Consider the following 18,890-nt stretch of genomic DNA (forward strand, 5'->3'; position numbering starts at 1 on the left):
CAATACATGCTTACATTATTTTGCTTACGAAACTAAATTCATTTTCTTTTATTTAATTTATCAAATTTCCATTGAACGTTGCGAAAGCGTAGCAGTTAACGCTTTTGCAATTCAAGCCAGATATTGCACTTTTAATATAGAACGAAAATGTGTTTGAAATGAAAGAAATTCGTGGTAATTCTGTCTGCACGCGCCAAGTATCTCTTGTGTTTAACAGGTTAACTACCGGATGTGCAACTTTGAGCTGATGAAATATTTTCGTGTGAACTGTATTTACATGTGCCAAATATCTTTTGAATTTATAACATATTGTGTGTTAACTCCTCCCCCTTTAAAAACGATTGTCCCCAATCGTTAGAAGTAAGGTAGATCGCCTATTTTTTGTGGCCTCGGCTCGTGCAATTTTGTTCGAGCAACTGGGGCTTGTATTAATTTCTGGGTAGGAGCTATTGTATGAATAATTACTTTTTCTCTTTTTTTTTGAAAGAGCCTTATTAGAACAAGGCAAATAGCAAAAAGGGTGAATAAAGAGAACGTGGTATATTTAGTAACAACAGAGTCTGACTTGAGTTCATGGATGGACTTGGTATTATTAATATGCAAGTGGTTTAACATTTCCAAGGATAGTAGGCTTATGAATTCATCTTCAACCGGCGTTTGTTGAATTGTTGGTGGAGAAACTTCCAAAAGTGGAGCTTCTAAATTTCTGTAATATTTGTCGTTTATTCGCAATGTAGCGTTGTGGAATTTGATTAAAAATGTTCCATTATCCGTATCATTGTTTATTGTTCCAATAAAATCGTTAAGAAGAATGATAACGGGTGAGATATTTTCTATTTGGGGTATATGGTAGCCGTGTGCCATTGGGCAAGATGAATTCATTCCGTTTAGTAACGGAGGGATGCAAGTATCGTTGGATATGTTTACCAATTTGTCACTTTTACAGATTTTTACATTATTTATTATTGCACATTCACTTTTAATGCCAAATATTTTATGGTTATTTTTCATTATTTCATTAAACTTGGTACTTATGATTCTATTATTTCTTTTTACAGGTTTAATTATAACATTATCGAATTGTTCTTTGCTAGTAAGCGGGATTACAATGATATACAAAATTTTTCTTTGATTGTAAAGGACCTTAATGTTTGCAAACTTGAGGGCTTCTTCTATTGATGTGAATAAAATATTGTCATCAGTTATTTTCTCCAGTGCTATTTTTATTTCTTTTTTATTTAACAAAAATGAATTTATAATATTTTGTTTTGCCCATTGGATTGCGAATTTGATATTAGTTAATTCTTCTTTTATGAATCTGAGCTTAGTTTGCATGCTGAGTGCAGCCTCGTTTACAAAATCTTTATTATCTTTAATTGCTTTGGTTATGTGATTGGTAATTTGGGTAAGGTTTTGTAATCTTTCTGTAAAGATGTCATTTATAACTACTTGTTGGTTATTATTTAGGATAGTTTGATCCAATGTATTTTTTACTGTTACAAAGTCATCGTGATCTGGTGATCCGGCGATGTACTTCCAGGCAGTACCTAATATATTGATAGATCTCTTTTTCCTGGGAGGTTCCATTGGTTCTATGCATTCTAGGATATCATGAATTTGGGATATTTCGTGTGTTAGGAGTGGGAAAAAGGGATTGGATTTAGGGATGGTTTGTACGATTTCCTTCTGTACATCGTCAACGAAGTTCTTGTATCTGTCCATTTCTATAATGTGGATAATGTTAAATGTGCCGTCCTGTATTTTTGCAGGTCCACTAAAAATAGTTACGAGGTGTGACAGTGTGTAGTTCAAAATTTGTAGCTCGGTTTTCGAAAAGGTGAAAAGAGTTAAAAAGATTGATAAAAAAGTAGAGTCATCTTCATCTTGGTAAGTGTATCCTGATGTGGTGTATTCTGATGTGGTGTCCTCGTTGTATAGGTTGGATTACAGATGATGATGTCACTTTCACTTTGTTTTAGATTAGATAGATTTTGTTATGATTAGATAGATTTTGTTGTTCCTTTTTTTTCCATTTTTTTTTCTTTTTGTATCGTATTATCGAGTATTTTAGAGTTCACTGTAGTAGCTTTTTTTGTTTTGTTATGATTTCAATTAATTTTCGAGGTCAGTCTCTTTTTTTTTCACTAGTAAAGCGGCTTGCGTTCAAACGCGTTCTTTTTTTCCGTAAGGATACTTGGGGGCCTCCTTTACATTAGCGCGATGGGTGACTTAATTACCCAATTTTCGAGGTAAGCCTTTTTTTTCTCACTAGTAAAGCGGCTTGCGTTCAAACGCGTCCTTTTTTCCGTATGGATACTTGGGGCCTCCTTCTTTACATTAGCGCGATGGGTGACTTAATTACCCAATTTTGCTCGGGCGCCAGTTAGACCTTTCTGAGTTAAGGTCTCAAAAAAAACGAGATACTTGTCAAAAGTACCACGGACACTGTCTAAATTAAAACAAAGGTTTAATTTTGGTTTGTCGAAAACCGCGACTTGACGTTTATTCACGAAGTTCACTGACAGAGTAATTTCGTTATCTGTTTATTATTTGGAAGAGACTTATTTTAATACCAATACAAGTTTACCTTATTTTGCTTACGATACTAAATTCATTTTCATTTATTTAATTAACAATTCTTAGTAAAACAGGCCACAGCTGAGCTCGAGAGCTTTTAAATAAGGGCAAGCCATCAATATTTATATCAATTATTATTTTGTCTAATCCCAATAATAATTTACCAACTTTCTGTAATTGACTTCTTATGCCTAAATGACAATACAGGCCGGGACGCACTTTCCTTATAATGGGTTTCTCAACAATTTTCGGCAATAATGTTTCTGCTTTCTTTGGTACATTTAAATTCTCTTCTCTTAAAATGCACAAAAGTTCTTCAAATGCTTTCCTGGAAATTTTGTTTCTTATGTACCACTTCCCTAACTTATCAGTAAATAGCTCTTGCTGAACATTGTGGTTTCTGGTGTTAAAATCACTTTGCTCATCTGACAAATCTGTGGTTAAAACAGCAGGCTTATCATTTATATTTATGTTTTGTGTTTCTAGATTAGAACTATTTCTTAATCTATTAATGTATTCTTCACGTTGTTTTTTTATTAACCGGGACATATTTCTTTTACTCATTTTACTTACCGTGTTGAATATATATTTTTTTTCACAGAGAAAGCACAGCACGTCCACTTTACACAAAACCACAGACTGAATGATCTACAAACAGTTTATCTTTGATTCATTTAAAAAAGGGTTGCCAAAATACGTAAATATACCATTTTCCCATGAAATGTTATATTGCAAGCATTACCAAACATTACGATTTGCTGAAAAACTTAATTTGTCAACCCTGTAATCGAAGCACAAACTAACGGGAAAATGACAATGAGTGGGATTGAATGATTGTCGTCCTCCTATTCTATTTTCCTCTTTTAGTAGGCAATTTTTTCTTCTTTTTGATGTTGTCTGTATTATCATCGGCCCTGGATTAGTCCTTACTTCAACCCTCGGAGTGGGTTGGACTGCCCCGAACTGGTCTCGGCAGTGTCTTCAATGAGTTTGGTGTATTCGCCGCTTTTGAGGGCAACGAATGAGAACCGAATTATTTTGGTGCAGTGCAGTAGAGCACTTTTCGCAGTCACTGTTAAATTTTTATTACCTTAAAAATTTTTATTATTACCTTTACCTTTTCCGTTTTACGCTAACAATTGTTCTCATCTTCTGGTACATCCTCTTGTATGCTCTCAGAGTCAGCATAAATAACAAAAGCCACTTTTTCCGTTTTCTTATGATTTACGAAATTCAACACAGCATTCTTCTTATTTGGTAGGGTACAAACTACTTCTCCGCACTGCTTTGTGTGAGTCCTTATTTTTTTTTCGTCGTGAAAACATTGTAAGCATCCGATACAAAAATAAGCTTTCTTCTTATGGTTTGTTAGCTGAGACCGCAAAAGACAGGAAGAAAGAACAAATATTATTTATTACCACGACATATCCATAACCCAAATGTAATGGACATTTTCTTCATTATGGAAGATTAACGTTATTGGTTTATCTCCTTTGTCAGATAATATGGTCCAATGACTGACTTATTTTCATTTTAAAGATACAGTGGGAAATTTAATTTTTTGAAATTTATTGATACTCTAGACTGTGGAATTATAACATCTTTTTTCGTTTTCTTATGATTTACGAAATTCAACACAGCACCCTTCTTATTTGGTAGGATACAAACTACTTCTCCACACTGCTTTGTGTGAGTCCTTATTTTATTTTCGTCGTGAAAACATTGTAAGCATCCAATACAAAAATAAGCTTTCTTCTTGTGGTTTGTTAGCTGAGACCGCAAAAGACAGGAAGAAAGAACAAATACATGATAAATACATAAATTTAAATTAATAATTAAATATTTTATTACCACGACATATCCATAACCAAATGTAATGGACATTTTCTTCATTATGAAAGATTAACGTGATTGGTTTATCTCCTTTGTCAGATAATATGGTCCAATGACTGACTTATTTTCATAACTAAAAACATTTACGCTAATCCCTGAGTTGTTCATTTCAATTTTTTTATGTGTTAAAGAGACAGTGGGAAATTTAATTTTTTTGAAATTTAGTGATACTTTAGACTGTGGAATTATAACATCTTGGTGTATATCTATGTTATATGACGATGTTACACTTAGATCTCTATGTGCTGTTCTCACCTTCTGGTACATCCTCTTGTATGCTCTCAGTGTCAGCATAAAAAACAAAAGTCGATTTTTCCATTTCTTTATGATTCAAGAATTTCAACACGGCATCCTTCTTATTTGGTAGGGTACAAACTACTTCTCCACACTGCTTTGTGTGAGTCTTTATTTTATTTTCGTCGTGAAAACATTGTAAGTATACATTACAAAAATAAGCTTATGACCAGGTTGTCGTTTATGGTTTTAAGTTACAACACATGTGTAATCATTAAACCTACATTTAATAAAATAGCTAAATGTACATGGAATGTGCTATTTTCATGATCAAAAACATTTATGCCAATACCTGTGTTGTTCATTTCAATTATTTTTAGGTTTTAAAGACAGTGGGAAATTTAATTTTTTGAAATATAGTGATACTTTAGATCGTGGAATTATAACATCTTGGTGTATATCTATGTTATATGATAATGTTACACATGGTTTTAAATGTGCTTTTTCTCCCAATGCGGCAACCATACACCACTTAAAACAATAGTCATCATAGATATTGATGTTAAGGCATGCTCCTTTCTTATTAGTCAATGATTTTGGAGTTGAAATGAAATGTGACCCACGGGTAAAGATGGCTCTGTACACATTTATATGGAGTTTCAAACGTATCTCCAGGGCCCACTTATACCCTCTTTCTTGGAATTCTTCCGACTTAGTTATTATCTCGATTATAAAACAACCTATTATAAATCATCTTCCATGATTAATAATGTTGTTTTTGAAATGTGGTTAAAAATGTTTTTTGTCTTCAACTCTTTGGAAGTTGAAGGTTCGTCTTTATCATTGTCGTTTTTCAAATATAGTCCTTGGAGTTCCATATTAAATATTATGACCGTTTTCTCGTTTAACTCATTTTTGAGTTTCTAATTATTTTAAAGCCATTCAGCAAAATATAATGCCATTATAGACTAGAGACATTTTTTGTAATTTTTATTTGCTCCGGCATTTAACGACCGAGTTCTATAGGGTACTTTTCAGACTGAATTTATTAACTCACACGTAATTCAATTCAACATGAGTCAAACCAATATATGGGTTCTAACGTAGATTTTTTTTTATTTTTTTTTTATTTGCACTTATTTCTGTAAAACAATCACATTTAATTGTTAGTGGTTGTTATTTATACAAACACCTTTCTTGTTTACTATTATTATTTCTTGTTGTGGATTTTGGTCGTAGTTTTGTCGTCCAATTTAGTATTCTTTAGTCTTGGGTTAAATGTATTGTGAGTTTTCCTCATAAATTCCTTGTTTCTTTCCTGGTAAATCTATGACCAATTTTAGTTGGTTCTTCAAAATTAATATATTCCAATTTACTATTTATCTTTATTAAGGTAACTTCATCTCTTGATAATATAAATGAGTTTGAAATTCCTACTTTAGACCAATTGATGGCAATTTTCATATTAAATATCTTTTGTATTTTCATATTTTATTTACAATTATGACCAATGTGTTCGCCTTTATTACGTTAATTACATTTCTATTTACAAAAAAAAAAAAAAAAAATTGTTTCGCAGGTCTTCTTTTTTGAATCAGGTTAAAGTTGATAAGTTTGTTGGAAATTTTTTCTATTCTCTGACAATATTTTAGCAAAGACTAAAATGTCATATTTGCTTTTTTTATTTAAAAATTCAATGAAGATTTCTTTAGAATGAAAGGATTGCATTCTAAATTGAAGAATTTTACCTTGTCCATATTATTTGTTGGATTTGAAGAAAAATTCAACACAGCACCCTTCTAATTTAGTAGGATACAAACTACTTCTCCACACTGCTTTGTGTGAGTCCTTATTTTATTTTCGTCGTGAAAATATTCTAAGCATCTAATACAAAAATAAGCTTTCTTCTTATGGTTTGTTAGCTGAGACCGCAAAAGACAGGAAGAAAGAACAAATACATGATAAATACATAAATTTAAATTAATAATTAAATATTTTATTACCACGACATATCCATAACCCAAATGTAATGGACATTTTCTTCATTATGGAAGATTAACGTTATTGGTTTATCTCCTTTGTCAGATAATATGGTCCAATGACTGACTTATTTTCATTTTAAAGATACAGTGGGAAATTTAATTTTTTGAAATTTATTGATACTCTAGACTGTGGAATTATAACATCTTGGTGTATATCTATGTTAAATGACGATGTTACACTTAGATCTCTATATGCTGTTCTCATCTTCTGGTACATCCTCTTGTATGCTCTCAGAGTCAGCATAAAAAACAAAAGTCGATTTTTCCATTTTTTATGATTCACGAATTTCAACACGGCATCCTTCTTATTTGGTAGGGTACAAACTACTTCTCCACACTGCTTTGTGTGAGTCTTTATTTTATTTTCGTCGTGAAAACATTGTATGTATACATTACAAAAAGAAGCTTATGACCAGGTTGTCGTTTATGGTTTTAAGTTACAAGACATGTATAACAAAATAGCTAAATGTACATGGAATGTGCTATTTTCATAATCAAAAACATTTATGCCAATCACTGTGTTGTTCATTTCAACTATTTTTATGTTTTAGAGACAGTGGGAAATTTAATTTTTTGAAATATAGTGATACTCTAGACTGTTAAATTATAACATCTTTGTGTATATCTATGTTATATGACAATGTTACACTTGTTTTTAAATGTGCTTTTTCGCCCAATGCGGCAACCATACACCACTTAAAACAATAGTCATCATAGTTTTTGATGTTGAGGCATGCTCCTTTCTTATTAGTCAATGATTTTGGAGTTGGAATGAAATGTGACCCACGGGTAAAGATTGCTCTGTACACATTTATATGGAGTTCTAAACGTATCTTCAAGGCCCAATTATACCCTCTTTCTTGGAATTCTTCCGACTTAGTTATTATCTCGACACAGTGGTTTAAAACAACCTCTTCTAAATCATCTTCCATGATTAATAATGTTGTTTTTGAAATGTGGTTAAAAATGTTTTTTGTCTTCAACTCTTTGGAAGTTGAAGGTTCGTCTTTATCATTGTTGGGTTTCCAATATAATCCTTGGAGTTCCATATTAAATATTATGACCGTTTTCTCGTTTAACTCATTTTTGAGTTTATAGTTATTTTAAAGCCATTCAGCAAAATATAATGCCATTTTTAATTTTTATTTGCTCCGGCATTTAACGACCGAGTTCTATAGAGTACTTTTCTGACTGAATTTATTGACTTACACGTAATTCAATTCAACATGAGTCAAACCTATATATGGGTTCCAACGTAGATTTTTTTTATTTACACTTATTTCTGTAAAAGAATCACATTTAATTGTTAGTCGTTGTAATTTATACAAACACCTTTCTTGTCTACTATTATTATTTCTTGTTGTGGATTTTGGTCGTAGTTTAGTCGTCCAATTGAGTATTCTTTAGTCTTGGGTTAAATGTATTGTGAGTTTTCCTCATAAATTCCTTGTTTCTTTCTTGGTAAATCTATGACCAATTTTAGTTGGTTCTTCAAAATTAATATATTCCAATTTACTATTTATCTTTATTAAGGTAACTTCATTTCTTGATAATATAAATGAGTTTGAAATTCCTACTTTAGACCAATTTATGGCAATTTTCATATTTAATATTTTCTGTATTTTCATATTTCATTTACAATTATGACCTATGTGTTCGCTTTTATTACGTTAATTACATTTCTATTTACAAATTGTTTAGCAGGTCTACTTTTTTGAATCAGGTTAAAGTTGATAAGTTTGTTGGAATTTTTTTCTATTCTCTGACAATATTTTAGCAAAGACTACAATGTCATATTTGCTTTTTTTATTTAAAAATTCAATGAAGATTTCTTTAGAATGAAAGGATTGCATTCTAAATTGAAGAATTTTACCTTGTCCATATTATTTGTTGGATTTGAAGAAAAATTCAACACAGCACCCTTCTAATTTAGTAGGATACAAACTACTTCTCCACACTGCTTTGTGTGAGTCCTTATTTTATTTTCGTCGTGAAAATATTGTAAGCATCTAATACAAAAATAAGCTTTCTTCTTATGGTTTGTTAGCTGAGACCGCAAAAGACAGGAAGAAAGAACAAATACATGATAAATACATAAATTTAAATTAATAATTAAATATTTTATTACCACGACATACCCATAACCCAAATGTAATTGACATTTTCTTCATTATGAAAGATTAACGTGATTGGTTTATCTTCTTTGTCAGATAATATGGTCCAATGACTGACTTATTTTCATTTTAAAAAGACAGTGGGAAATTAATTTGTTTGAAATTTAGTGATACTCTAGACGGTGGAATTATAACATCTTGGTGTATATCTATGTTAAATGACGATGTTACACTTAGATCTCTATGTGCTGTTCTCATCTTCTGGTACATCCTCTTGTATGCTCTCAGAGTCAGCATAAAAAACAAAAGTCGATTTTTCCATTTTTTTATGATACATGGAATGTGCTTATTTCATAATCAAAGACATTTATGCCAATCCCTGTGTTGTTCATTTCAATTATTTTTATGTTTTAAAGACAGTGGAAAATTTAATTTTTTGAAATTTAGTGATACTCTAGACTGTGGAATTATAACATGTTGGTGTATATCTATGTTATATGACAATGTTACACATGGTTTTAAATGTGCTTTTTCTCCCAATGCGGCAACCATACACCACTTAAAACAATAGTCATCATAGTTATTGATGTTGAGGCATGCTCCTTTCTTATTAGTCAATGATTTTGGAGTTGGAATGAAATGTGACCCAAGGGTAAAGATGGCTCTGTACACATTTATATGGAGTTTCAAACGTATCTCCAGGGCCCACTTATACCCTCTTTCTTGGAATTCTTCCGACTTAGTTATTATCTCGACACAGTGGTTTAAAACAACCTATTATAAATCATCTTCCATGATTAATAATGTTGTTTTTGAAATGTGGTTAAAAATGTTTTTTGTCTTCAACTCTTTGGAAGTTGAAGGTTCGTCTTTATCATTGTTGTTTTTCAAATATAGTCCTTGGAGTTCCATATTAAATATTATGACCGTTTTCTCGTTTAACTCATTTTTGAGTTTCTAATTATTTTAAAGCCATTCAGCAAAATATAATGCCATTATAGACTAGAGACATTTTTTGTAATTTTTATTTGCTCCGGCATTTAACGACCGAGTTCTATAGAGTACTTTTCTGACTGAATTTATTGACTTACACGTAATTCAATTCAACATGAGTCAAACCTATATATGGGTTCCAACGTAGATTTTTTTATTTTTTTTTTTATTTGCACTTATTTCTGTAAAACAATCACATTTAATTGTTAGTGGTTGTTATTTATACAAACACCTTTCTTGTTTACTATTGTTATTTCTTGTTGTGGATTTTGGTCGTAGTTTTGTCGTCCAATTTAGTATTCTTTAGTCTTGGGTTAAATGTATTGTGAGTTTTCCTCATAAATTCCTTGTTTCTTTCCTGGTAAATCTATGACCAATTTTAGTTGGTTCTTTAAAATTAATATATTCCAATTTACTATTTATCTTTATTAAGGTAACTTCATCTCTTGATAATATAAATGAGTTGGAAATTCCTACTTTAGACCAATTGATGGCAATTTTTATATTAAATATTTTTTGTATTTTCATATTTCATTTACAATTATGACCAATGTGTTCGCCTTTATTACGTTAATTACATTTCTATTTACAAAAAAAAATTGTTTAGCAGGTCTACTTTTTTGAATCAGTTTAAAGTTGATAAGTTTATTGGAATTTTTTTCTATTCTCTGAAAATATTTTCGCAAAGACTACAATGTCATATTTGCTTTTTTTATTTAAAAAAAGATTTTTTCGATTCAGTGGAAAAATAAATCAGGGTACTTTTAAATACAGGGGCTTGAATTAGAGTATTGGTGTAGTTAATAGATTTTGATATCTGATATTAAGCCAATATTAAAACAGCAGCACTTTATAACAGGGTATGTGAAACTAAAAGTAGAAAATAATTAAACTATAAGAGAGCTAGAATTCTATCTTTGTACCGACTTTGAACAAAGATTGTACCTGGTATAGAGTTTTGCCAATTGATTTGATTTATTACCCAAAAGTTTTGATGTTAACGAGATGGGTCTGGATTAAAATTCAGAAGAATGTGGCAGACGATGAAGCATCCAAGTTTAACACACATCTAGCAAATATTGATACAATCTTAAAAAACATGTACTTTCTGTACAAACTCAACAAAACAAAAGAACAAATCTTTTTCTGACATTGCACAGAATTTCCTCCAAACTTATGATTATTCAATGGAAAATTATTTTTAGTATTATTAGTAGAAACATTTTTTTAAGTTATTTGTTTATCATGATTGTATTATTTGTCACTTAAAGCTTTAAATGCACTTTATTTTATGTAAAATGTTTCGTTTTTGTTTAAGTTTGTTTCCCTGTACCACATTATGATAATTGTGAAATTTTCTTTTATTAATAAATAAAATATAAAACTTAAACCAAACAATGTTCTTTGATTTTATCTTTTTGTCCAAAAAAAAAAAATCCAAAAATATATTTCTAAAAAAAAACTTCGCCAGCAGATCTATGTCCCCCAAGGATCTTAAACTACCCATAGATGCGGGTAAATTGAAACAATTAAAATCAATGACTAGCCCCTTATCGAAAATCGCCAAAGGAGTACAAAACATTGGTATGAATTTGGATCCTAGGAAAATTGCAAAGGTATTTATATACAAATATTTAAACATAATTACAAATAAAAAATATGTTTCTTCCATTTAAGTCCGGCGTCCTAACACCAACTTCCACGGGCTCGGCTGACAATACACCGCCCGAACGTAGTCTCAACAACAAGGTGCAACTAGAAGAAATGTGGCTGGAGCATAATTGCAAAACCAAACTAATAGCTTTGTAAATTCCAAAATTGTCCAAAACGAATAGGGAACATAAATATTTTTATTTCAAAACCAAAGGTCACACAAATAATACAATAATTATTGTTTTAAATTTATGTTAAAATTATTTGTAAACAAAAAACTAAAAAACAACAACACTTTAACACTGCTACAATTCCAAAGTTCTAAAAATATATATATTTAAATTTGTAATCTACACACTATGAATTAATGCAATTACCCATGATCCGACATAGCTAACCGTAAACATCCTGACGAATATTTATATATATATAGTACAAACAGTCGGTGTTGAAAGGCACACAAACTCAAAAACGCATATGTATTTATATTGAATGGTTGTTAAATGAACGAACAATTAGTTTGCTTAATTTATGTTTAGTTTTAGAATAAAAAAAAACATACACATCTTGAAAGTATCCTTGTGAATCTAAGTTCAAATGCGATAATGTATGAGTTTAAACATTGTATTGAATTTAATTTTTGATAATGTCCACATTTATAGACCTGGGTAGAATTTGATGTAACCTCTTATGAAAACCAGAGAGAAATAGCTCCAATCCCACAGCTGCAGGTTCTACGATACCGGATTGACCCGAAATAACAACAACTCTGGTGATAGACAACATCCGCTCAAGTACGTCATTAAATACCTTTTTGATATAGAGAGATAGGTCCAGAAGTATAAAAGAGAGACTCTACATCAACACACCTTTTAAGCAGAACTGAAGAGTATTCACTTTGACTCGGTCTTAGAAGTCATGGAGGAATATAGATAGAATACCGTACTAAGAAGAAGAAGAGCGAAAGCTGCTCGCCTCACCGGATCCTTGTAAAGCTTCGTTCAAAAGCAATGATGGTTGATTTTAAAAATTGTCTTTATTTTACTAGTTAATTATGTCCTCAGTGTAGATCAGAGAGAAAAAAATAATGTAACCTCCCGTGAAAGCCAGGGGAAAATAGTACCAATCCCACGACTGCGTACTCTACGATACCGGATTGACCCGAAATAACAACAAATCAACTATTCACCATCTGATAAATAGGCCAAATTCTAGATAGAAAGAGAGTGCACAGAGGTATAAGAGTGGTAAGAGAGCTTCTAGATCAACAGGCCTTTCAAGCAGGACTGATTGGTTTTCACTCTGACGCGGTCTTACCAGTAATGGAGAAATATAGACTGAATACAGTACTAGGACTATCCCCCTACCATCGCAGCTTAAAGCGAAAGCTGTCCTACAAACCCAAATAGTTTCCGGTTGGTGCATCCGCCACAATTCGTATTGGGCTCAGCATGTGGTACAGGCTCAGCATGTGGCACAGGTCTAGTTCACTGCGCAGTCAAACCTACTCAACTAACTCCATTGTCGTTGGAGCCCAAACTAATATATTGCATTCTTGGATGGCAAAGCAGAATTTGGATGAATTACGACGGACACAGCACTAGGAGCTACAACAAAAACAACAACAACTCGGTTTTGGCAAGCGGCTGCCACATAATATGTAAACGTGTTCGCGTTTGTTTATTTCTCTGTTCTGAGATTCTTTTGGTCCGTGTCGGAAGCGTACAAACCTCGAATCATGGTTCTGTTCGTTTTGCCAGAACATTAGATCACCCTCTGTGGAATTCTTCGGATTAACCCGGTTGCGAGAATAAAAGGAAAGGGATGCGGTAGCGTTACGTCTTCGACTGAGTAATTGTCTTAATCGTGGGAACTCCACCGCCGTCTCCGGAACAGCAACCTCTCCTTCAAATAGCATCCATTTTTTTTTTGCAATTCAAATTCAGCTCTTCCGCTCTGACACTGGCCAACGGCAACCGATTTGGTTTCAAAGTGACCCCGACAAGATGTGAAGGATGCATGATGGTGAGGCAGAGAGTTGATATTTCCTGATCTCTTGAACGAGATACATTTCATGTGACTAGGGGACTGGAACACCTAGTGACTTATATTCACGTCTAGCTCAAAGAAACGTACTAAGGAGTCCTAAACAACACACTTATCATACGTTTATACTCATACACACAGAGTAAATACATTCATCAAAACTATTCGCACTAGTGCTCGACGACGGCCGAAAGCGCGACTACCGAACCTATGGAATCTAGATTCCGGAAGTCAATTTAAAAAGGACGTGAGTACAAGATATGTAGCCAGTTCTTGACTGCTGCTCTACGCCTAGATGCTTCTGTTCCAGCGATGTCTTGTCAACAAGTACCCCAAGTGAAGACTTATATTGCTATCTAGATGACAGAATTTATCACAGTCGAGATTTGATCGTGGATACTTATTCTATGCACACCGTCTACTACCCAGTCAGAAGGTAGACCCGTCATGGCCAAGAAAGACACTTTTGCACGAATCACTTCTACATCGAAGGGTAGTACACCCAGTAACACATACATGGTCTCAGTAGACACTGTGCGTTTGTGCAAACAAACCAAGCCATCTTTCGACACCCCTAGCCTGACGCTGTCGTTGTTGAGAGATCCGCATACACAGACCTAAACACACGACGAATTTCACCAACAGTACTGCACATTTTCTATTTTAAGCGATCTACGTGGGGAATGAAACTCATCGTCTTGCCCATTGTGATGTCCAAGTATGTAAATTCATTCGTATTATTAAAATCCCGTTCATTAAATATGAAACTGGGATGACGATTACGTGTCAGGGTGCCCTTGAACAACATAATCAACCGTCTTCCCCCTGTCCACTTCAACACCAACTTGTAGATGAGAACAGAGCTGAATTTTTCTGGTCGAGTTACCTTTAATTCCTATCACGAATCAGCCGAGGCATGTTCAAATCGCGTAAACCAATAAATTGAAAGTAGGAACAAGGTCCTCAAGGCACTAACCGGGAACCCTTGGGTGTGGACAAGTTGACCTTTTTATAAAGCTGTAGGTCGTCCTGTGGTCAGATATCTGGCCCCTGTGTTGTCTGCGAATATTAATGCTACGCAGAGAAAGAATACCCACACTTGTCAAAATGCTGCTCTGAGAACTTTAAATGAGTTCTTCCTCATGACACCATCTACACGTGGAAGTGAAGGTCGTCCGCGCAAAGCACATATATCTGCAATAAATTGACAAGGACAAGGAGATCTTTTTGAACTTTTATAATGCGATAGGATGACTTGTGGTCAGATATGCGGCTCAGTGTGGTCTACGAATACTTGTGCTATGAAGTGGAAGAATATCCACAAAATGTAGCCCTGAGAACTTCAACTGTGTGCCTCCTCATGACACCATCTACACGAGGAAGTGGAGGTCGTCCATCATATAATGGATAAAAACTCCCCCAAATAATGTACCCATCTCATATATGAATTATGTTTTAACCTTTCCCAGAAATAAAAAGGATGAAATGCTACTATTTGGCCTCCACCTTTAAATACTCCTCCCCGTTTTACGATTCACTTTGGTATACCAATAAAAATAATGTGATTTATTTGTGTTATATAACGAAAGAAAGGGAAACGAATGGATTTCACACTGGCTGTTATTGTCGATTTTTATTATTATTAACAGTATTGATTACAATTGTTTTTAATTACACTCTAAATGTTTAGAATGATTATCGTCGAAAATAAACAATACGTCGTGCTTTAAAGATATACTTTTTATGTGTAAAACATACAAATTATGATAATAGCGAAATAATAAAAATAATAAGAAGAAAAAAAAAAAACAATAAATATTTATGCATGATTGATTGTAGGGAATTTACAAAAAACCTTAATACTATAAAATACATGTGTAAAAAACCAAAAGGCTACCATTAGATATTAAAGCATGGACTATATTTTTGGTTATTTACATAATTTAGATATAAATTATTTTTTTATGTTTTTTTGAGAGAATGCTTTGTTGGTATCAATCGCAGGTTGAAATATTGTCAAAGGACAAGTCTACAATCGGCCCACATGGTACTTCTCACATAAGCAGCCCATCACAACTTCATATATGGGCACATATTTACACACTGAATGATTCTAACAACGAGTTTATATATCAACCATTGCTAATTTCTGGTACAATATTCACATTTAAAAGACATCATAAATCAAGAAAGCGGTTAGAGTCAATATCCTTTAACAATTCAAAATTCCATAAAATATGAAAATATAACAAGTAAATAAGTAGCTAACTTCAGCCGGACCGAAACTTTAATACCGTCCACTATTGGATTCTCCCAAATGGTGGACGGTATTACAGTTTCGACCCAGTCCAAAATTGCAATATTTGCTGTCATCAACAACTTTTGGGGCACTGGAGAGTTGCCATCAGACCTTAAGGAAGGTCTAATAATCCATGTACCAAAAACTCGCGATCTTTTTTCAATGCTCAATGTTCAGCCGAGCCGAAACGTTACCGTCGACAGAGTAACCTCTGTGGGATAATCAACAAGTTCAAAATTGCAATACTTGCTGTCATCAACAACTTTTGGGGCACCAGAGAATTGCCTTCTTAAAAAAGATCACCTCAATGCTTAAACTACAGAGGCATAATTCTGACAGAAACAAAGCAAGTGGTTAACAACAAAAATCATATTTACTGATAGATATTTGCTGATTTGCGTTATCCATTAAATTAAAAAGGGTAGAAAGGAGACAAAGAAGCTACCCGCCAGCAATGAAAATTCCAACTAACTGAATTTCTTTACTACTGTACTAGTTCTAAGCCGTACTAGTACAAAATGTGTCTCTAAGTATTGCGAAGGGAACCAATTGACATCTTTTTGCGCCAAGTAAAGGGAAATGCGACAGATGCAAATAAATAATATACCACCCCCAAAAAGCCAAGTAACAAACAGTTAATCGAACCGTAAACACAGGACTAGATAGGTGTTAGTCTTTTTTCACTGGTATATGACTGTAAATATGGAACTAGTATCGTACCGTCTACTGGTAATGAAAAGGTAGTCAATTGGTTACCTTGTATAACATCCCCATTTTAAAGTTTACTGTTGTTTGCACTATCTTAAGTGGATCTAGTAACTGTTACCCTGAGAATCGACGAGTTTCCTGTGCCGTACTAGTCCACGTTGTTAGCGGGTGTAAACCGATATGTAGCTGCTAAAATCTTCGCTTAGCAATTAAAAAATTCACAGAAAAAAAGAAACATGAGATCTCCCATATAACAGTATTACAAAGAAAATTGGAAATAGAAGTGCTATACCAGGGATTAAGGGATTTAAGGTTGGCTTTTTAGTTGAAACTCCTTTTCCGAAAAGTAACAACAGAAGAGAAATATTTCCGAAAATATTAGCCACCTACCATTAATGAAGTCATAGAAACCCGCAAAAAATTAAATAAAAGAAAGTTTTAAAGCCAGGTAGAATCCCAAACGGAAATAGTTTCTCTTGTTGGAACAACGTGGTCAGAAATATTACAACATGTGTTCAATCAATGTATAAGAAAAGGCAAGTTTCAAGTAGCCTGTGCTACACCAGAGATAAGTAATCCGCAGAAATATTTCTCGAACAACAGCAGAGAAATTATGAGCCTCCTACCATCACTGAAATCATAGAGACCTGCAAAAATTAAATAAAAGGAAAGCATTAGGACCAGATAGAATCCTCAGCCGAAACCGTTTTTCTTTTTAGAACTGCAAAAAAAATTAAATAAAAGAAAGTTTTAAAACCAGGTAGAATCCCCAACCGAAATAGTTTCTCTTGTTGGAAAAACGTGGTCAAAATTTTACAACATGTGTTCAATCAATGCTTAAGAAAAGGCAAGTTTCAACCAGCCTGTGCTATACCAGAGATAAGTAATCCACAGAAATATTTCTCGAACAACAGCAGAGAAATTATGAGCCTCCTACCATCACTGAAATCATAGAGACCTGCCAAAAATAAAATAAAAGGAAAGCTTCAGGACCAAATAGAATCCTCAACCGAAACAGTTTTTCTTGTTAGAACAACCTGACAAGCAATATTTCAGCATGTGTTCAGACAAGGTTTAATGAAAGGCGAGTTTATCAGCTTGTAATATGCAGCAGTTAGTGTTTCTACATAGGAATGAAAAACAATTAGACAATCCATTGTCATAAAGACCGCTTTCCCTGCAAGACACATTGGACAAATTTCTACAAAAATTATTGTTGAACAGGAGTAGTGGGGGAGAAATAAATAAGAAGTAGTAAAAATAAGCAATGGTCTTTCGCCAATGCAGTTCTTTAAAGGAGAAAAAATGTATGAATCAAATAAGTTACTGTGCCAACAACAAGGATGCATAACATATCGGTATATTTCATCAATATTATCGATAGCTACCTGGAAAATAGACTTTGTTATGTAATACGAGGGTATCAAGTAGTATAAAATAACATCAGGCGTCCCTTAAGGTTCCATGTTGGCGCTATTTCTTTGGACGCTTATGTATGATGACTTACTAAACATAATATGATGCAAAAATAGTTGGGAATGCTCTTATCGTCGACCAATCATCAACAGAATTAATGAAAACCATTGCAAACGACAGTCTGTCAAGGACCTCAAGATGGCTCCAAATTAGTTAGCTAAAAGTTGATGGATATGACATTAAAATGGAAAACAAATTAAAATATCTTAGAGTAATTCTCGACAATAGGTTGTCGTTTACCCAACACGTAAAGGATCAAATCAAGTTACAAGGAGATTAATTGCCTCTGTAGCGTACGCTGGAGTTAAGTATGCAGCCTTAATCTTAAGTGATGTCATATCAAAAAACAAAAATCTACGTGGTCTCCTTGAAAAAGTGCATCGTTTGTGTGCATTACAAATTGTATCTGCGTATTACATACGACCACACAAACGTTGCCTACCTCTGCTGGAGTTCATCCTGTTACTCTAACACTATGAAAAGCGAAAATTATTACCAATCGGATACACAAAAAGAGAGTTGTCATAAATAAACCAGTAAAGAAAGTCTTAAAGTCGGGCGGGGCCGACTTTATGATACCCTACACCACTTTGCTCATTTAGTAGAGCTCCGCATAACAAATAAAAGTTTTTATGGGAGAATTCAATCATACGCGCTATGATTATAATTATAATTGAAAGTTATGCCGAAGTATTTGTATGTTTTAAATTCGGACTTGTGTTGCCCATTTGGTGCACAAATAATTTAAAATCGGATAAAAATATATATGGGAGCTATATCCAAATCTGAACCGATCTTGATAAAATTTGGCAAATATATTTCTGAGCTGTATTTGATATATGTCCCTGAATATCG

At 33.3% G+C, this 18,890-nt stretch overlaps 2 protein-coding genes across 5 annotated transcripts in view; one reads left to right on the forward strand and one right to left on the reverse strand.

Annotated features, from left to right (window-relative positions):
* The window catches only part of LOC101890568 (phosphatidylinositide phosphatase SAC2), an 84,280-nt gene extending 72,201 nt beyond the window's left edge, over window positions 1-12,079 (forward strand). For 2 of the 3 annotated variants that reach the window (XM_059121171.1, XM_059121181.1), the window contains 2 exons: window positions 11,325-11,469; window positions 11,531-12,079. In XM_059121171.1, the coding sequence (XP_058977154.1) occupies window positions 11,325-11,469; window positions 11,531-11,662 (277 nt within the window). In that variant the 3' untranslated portion in view covers window positions 11,663-12,079. The remainder of the gene's footprint in view (window positions 1-11,324; window positions 11,470-11,530) is intronic. The other variant, XM_059121175.1, reaches the window with a different exon arrangement.
* The window catches only part of LOC131801980 (uncharacterized), a 39,216-nt gene that overhangs the window by 2,236 nt on the left and 18,090 nt on the right, over window positions 1-18,890 (reverse strand). Inside the window, exon 1 of one of the 2 annotated variants that reach the window (XR_009341994.1) lies at window positions 15-2,796. The exons of the other annotated variant lie outside the window; for it this stretch is intronic. The gene's annotated coding sequence lies outside the window, so the exon portion shown is untranslated. Of the gene's footprint in view, window positions 1-14; window positions 2,797-18,890 lie in introns of those variants that run through there. 2 annotated transcript variants of the gene reach the window in all.

Source organism: Musca domestica, unplaced genomic scaffold (assembly GCF_030504385.1).
Source record: "Musca domestica strain aabys unplaced genomic scaffold, Musca_domestica.polishedcontigs.V.1.1 1, whole genome shotgun sequence".
In the NCBI taxonomy this organism is placed as follows: domain Eukaryota; kingdom Metazoa; phylum Arthropoda; class Insecta; order Diptera; family Muscidae; genus Musca; species Musca domestica.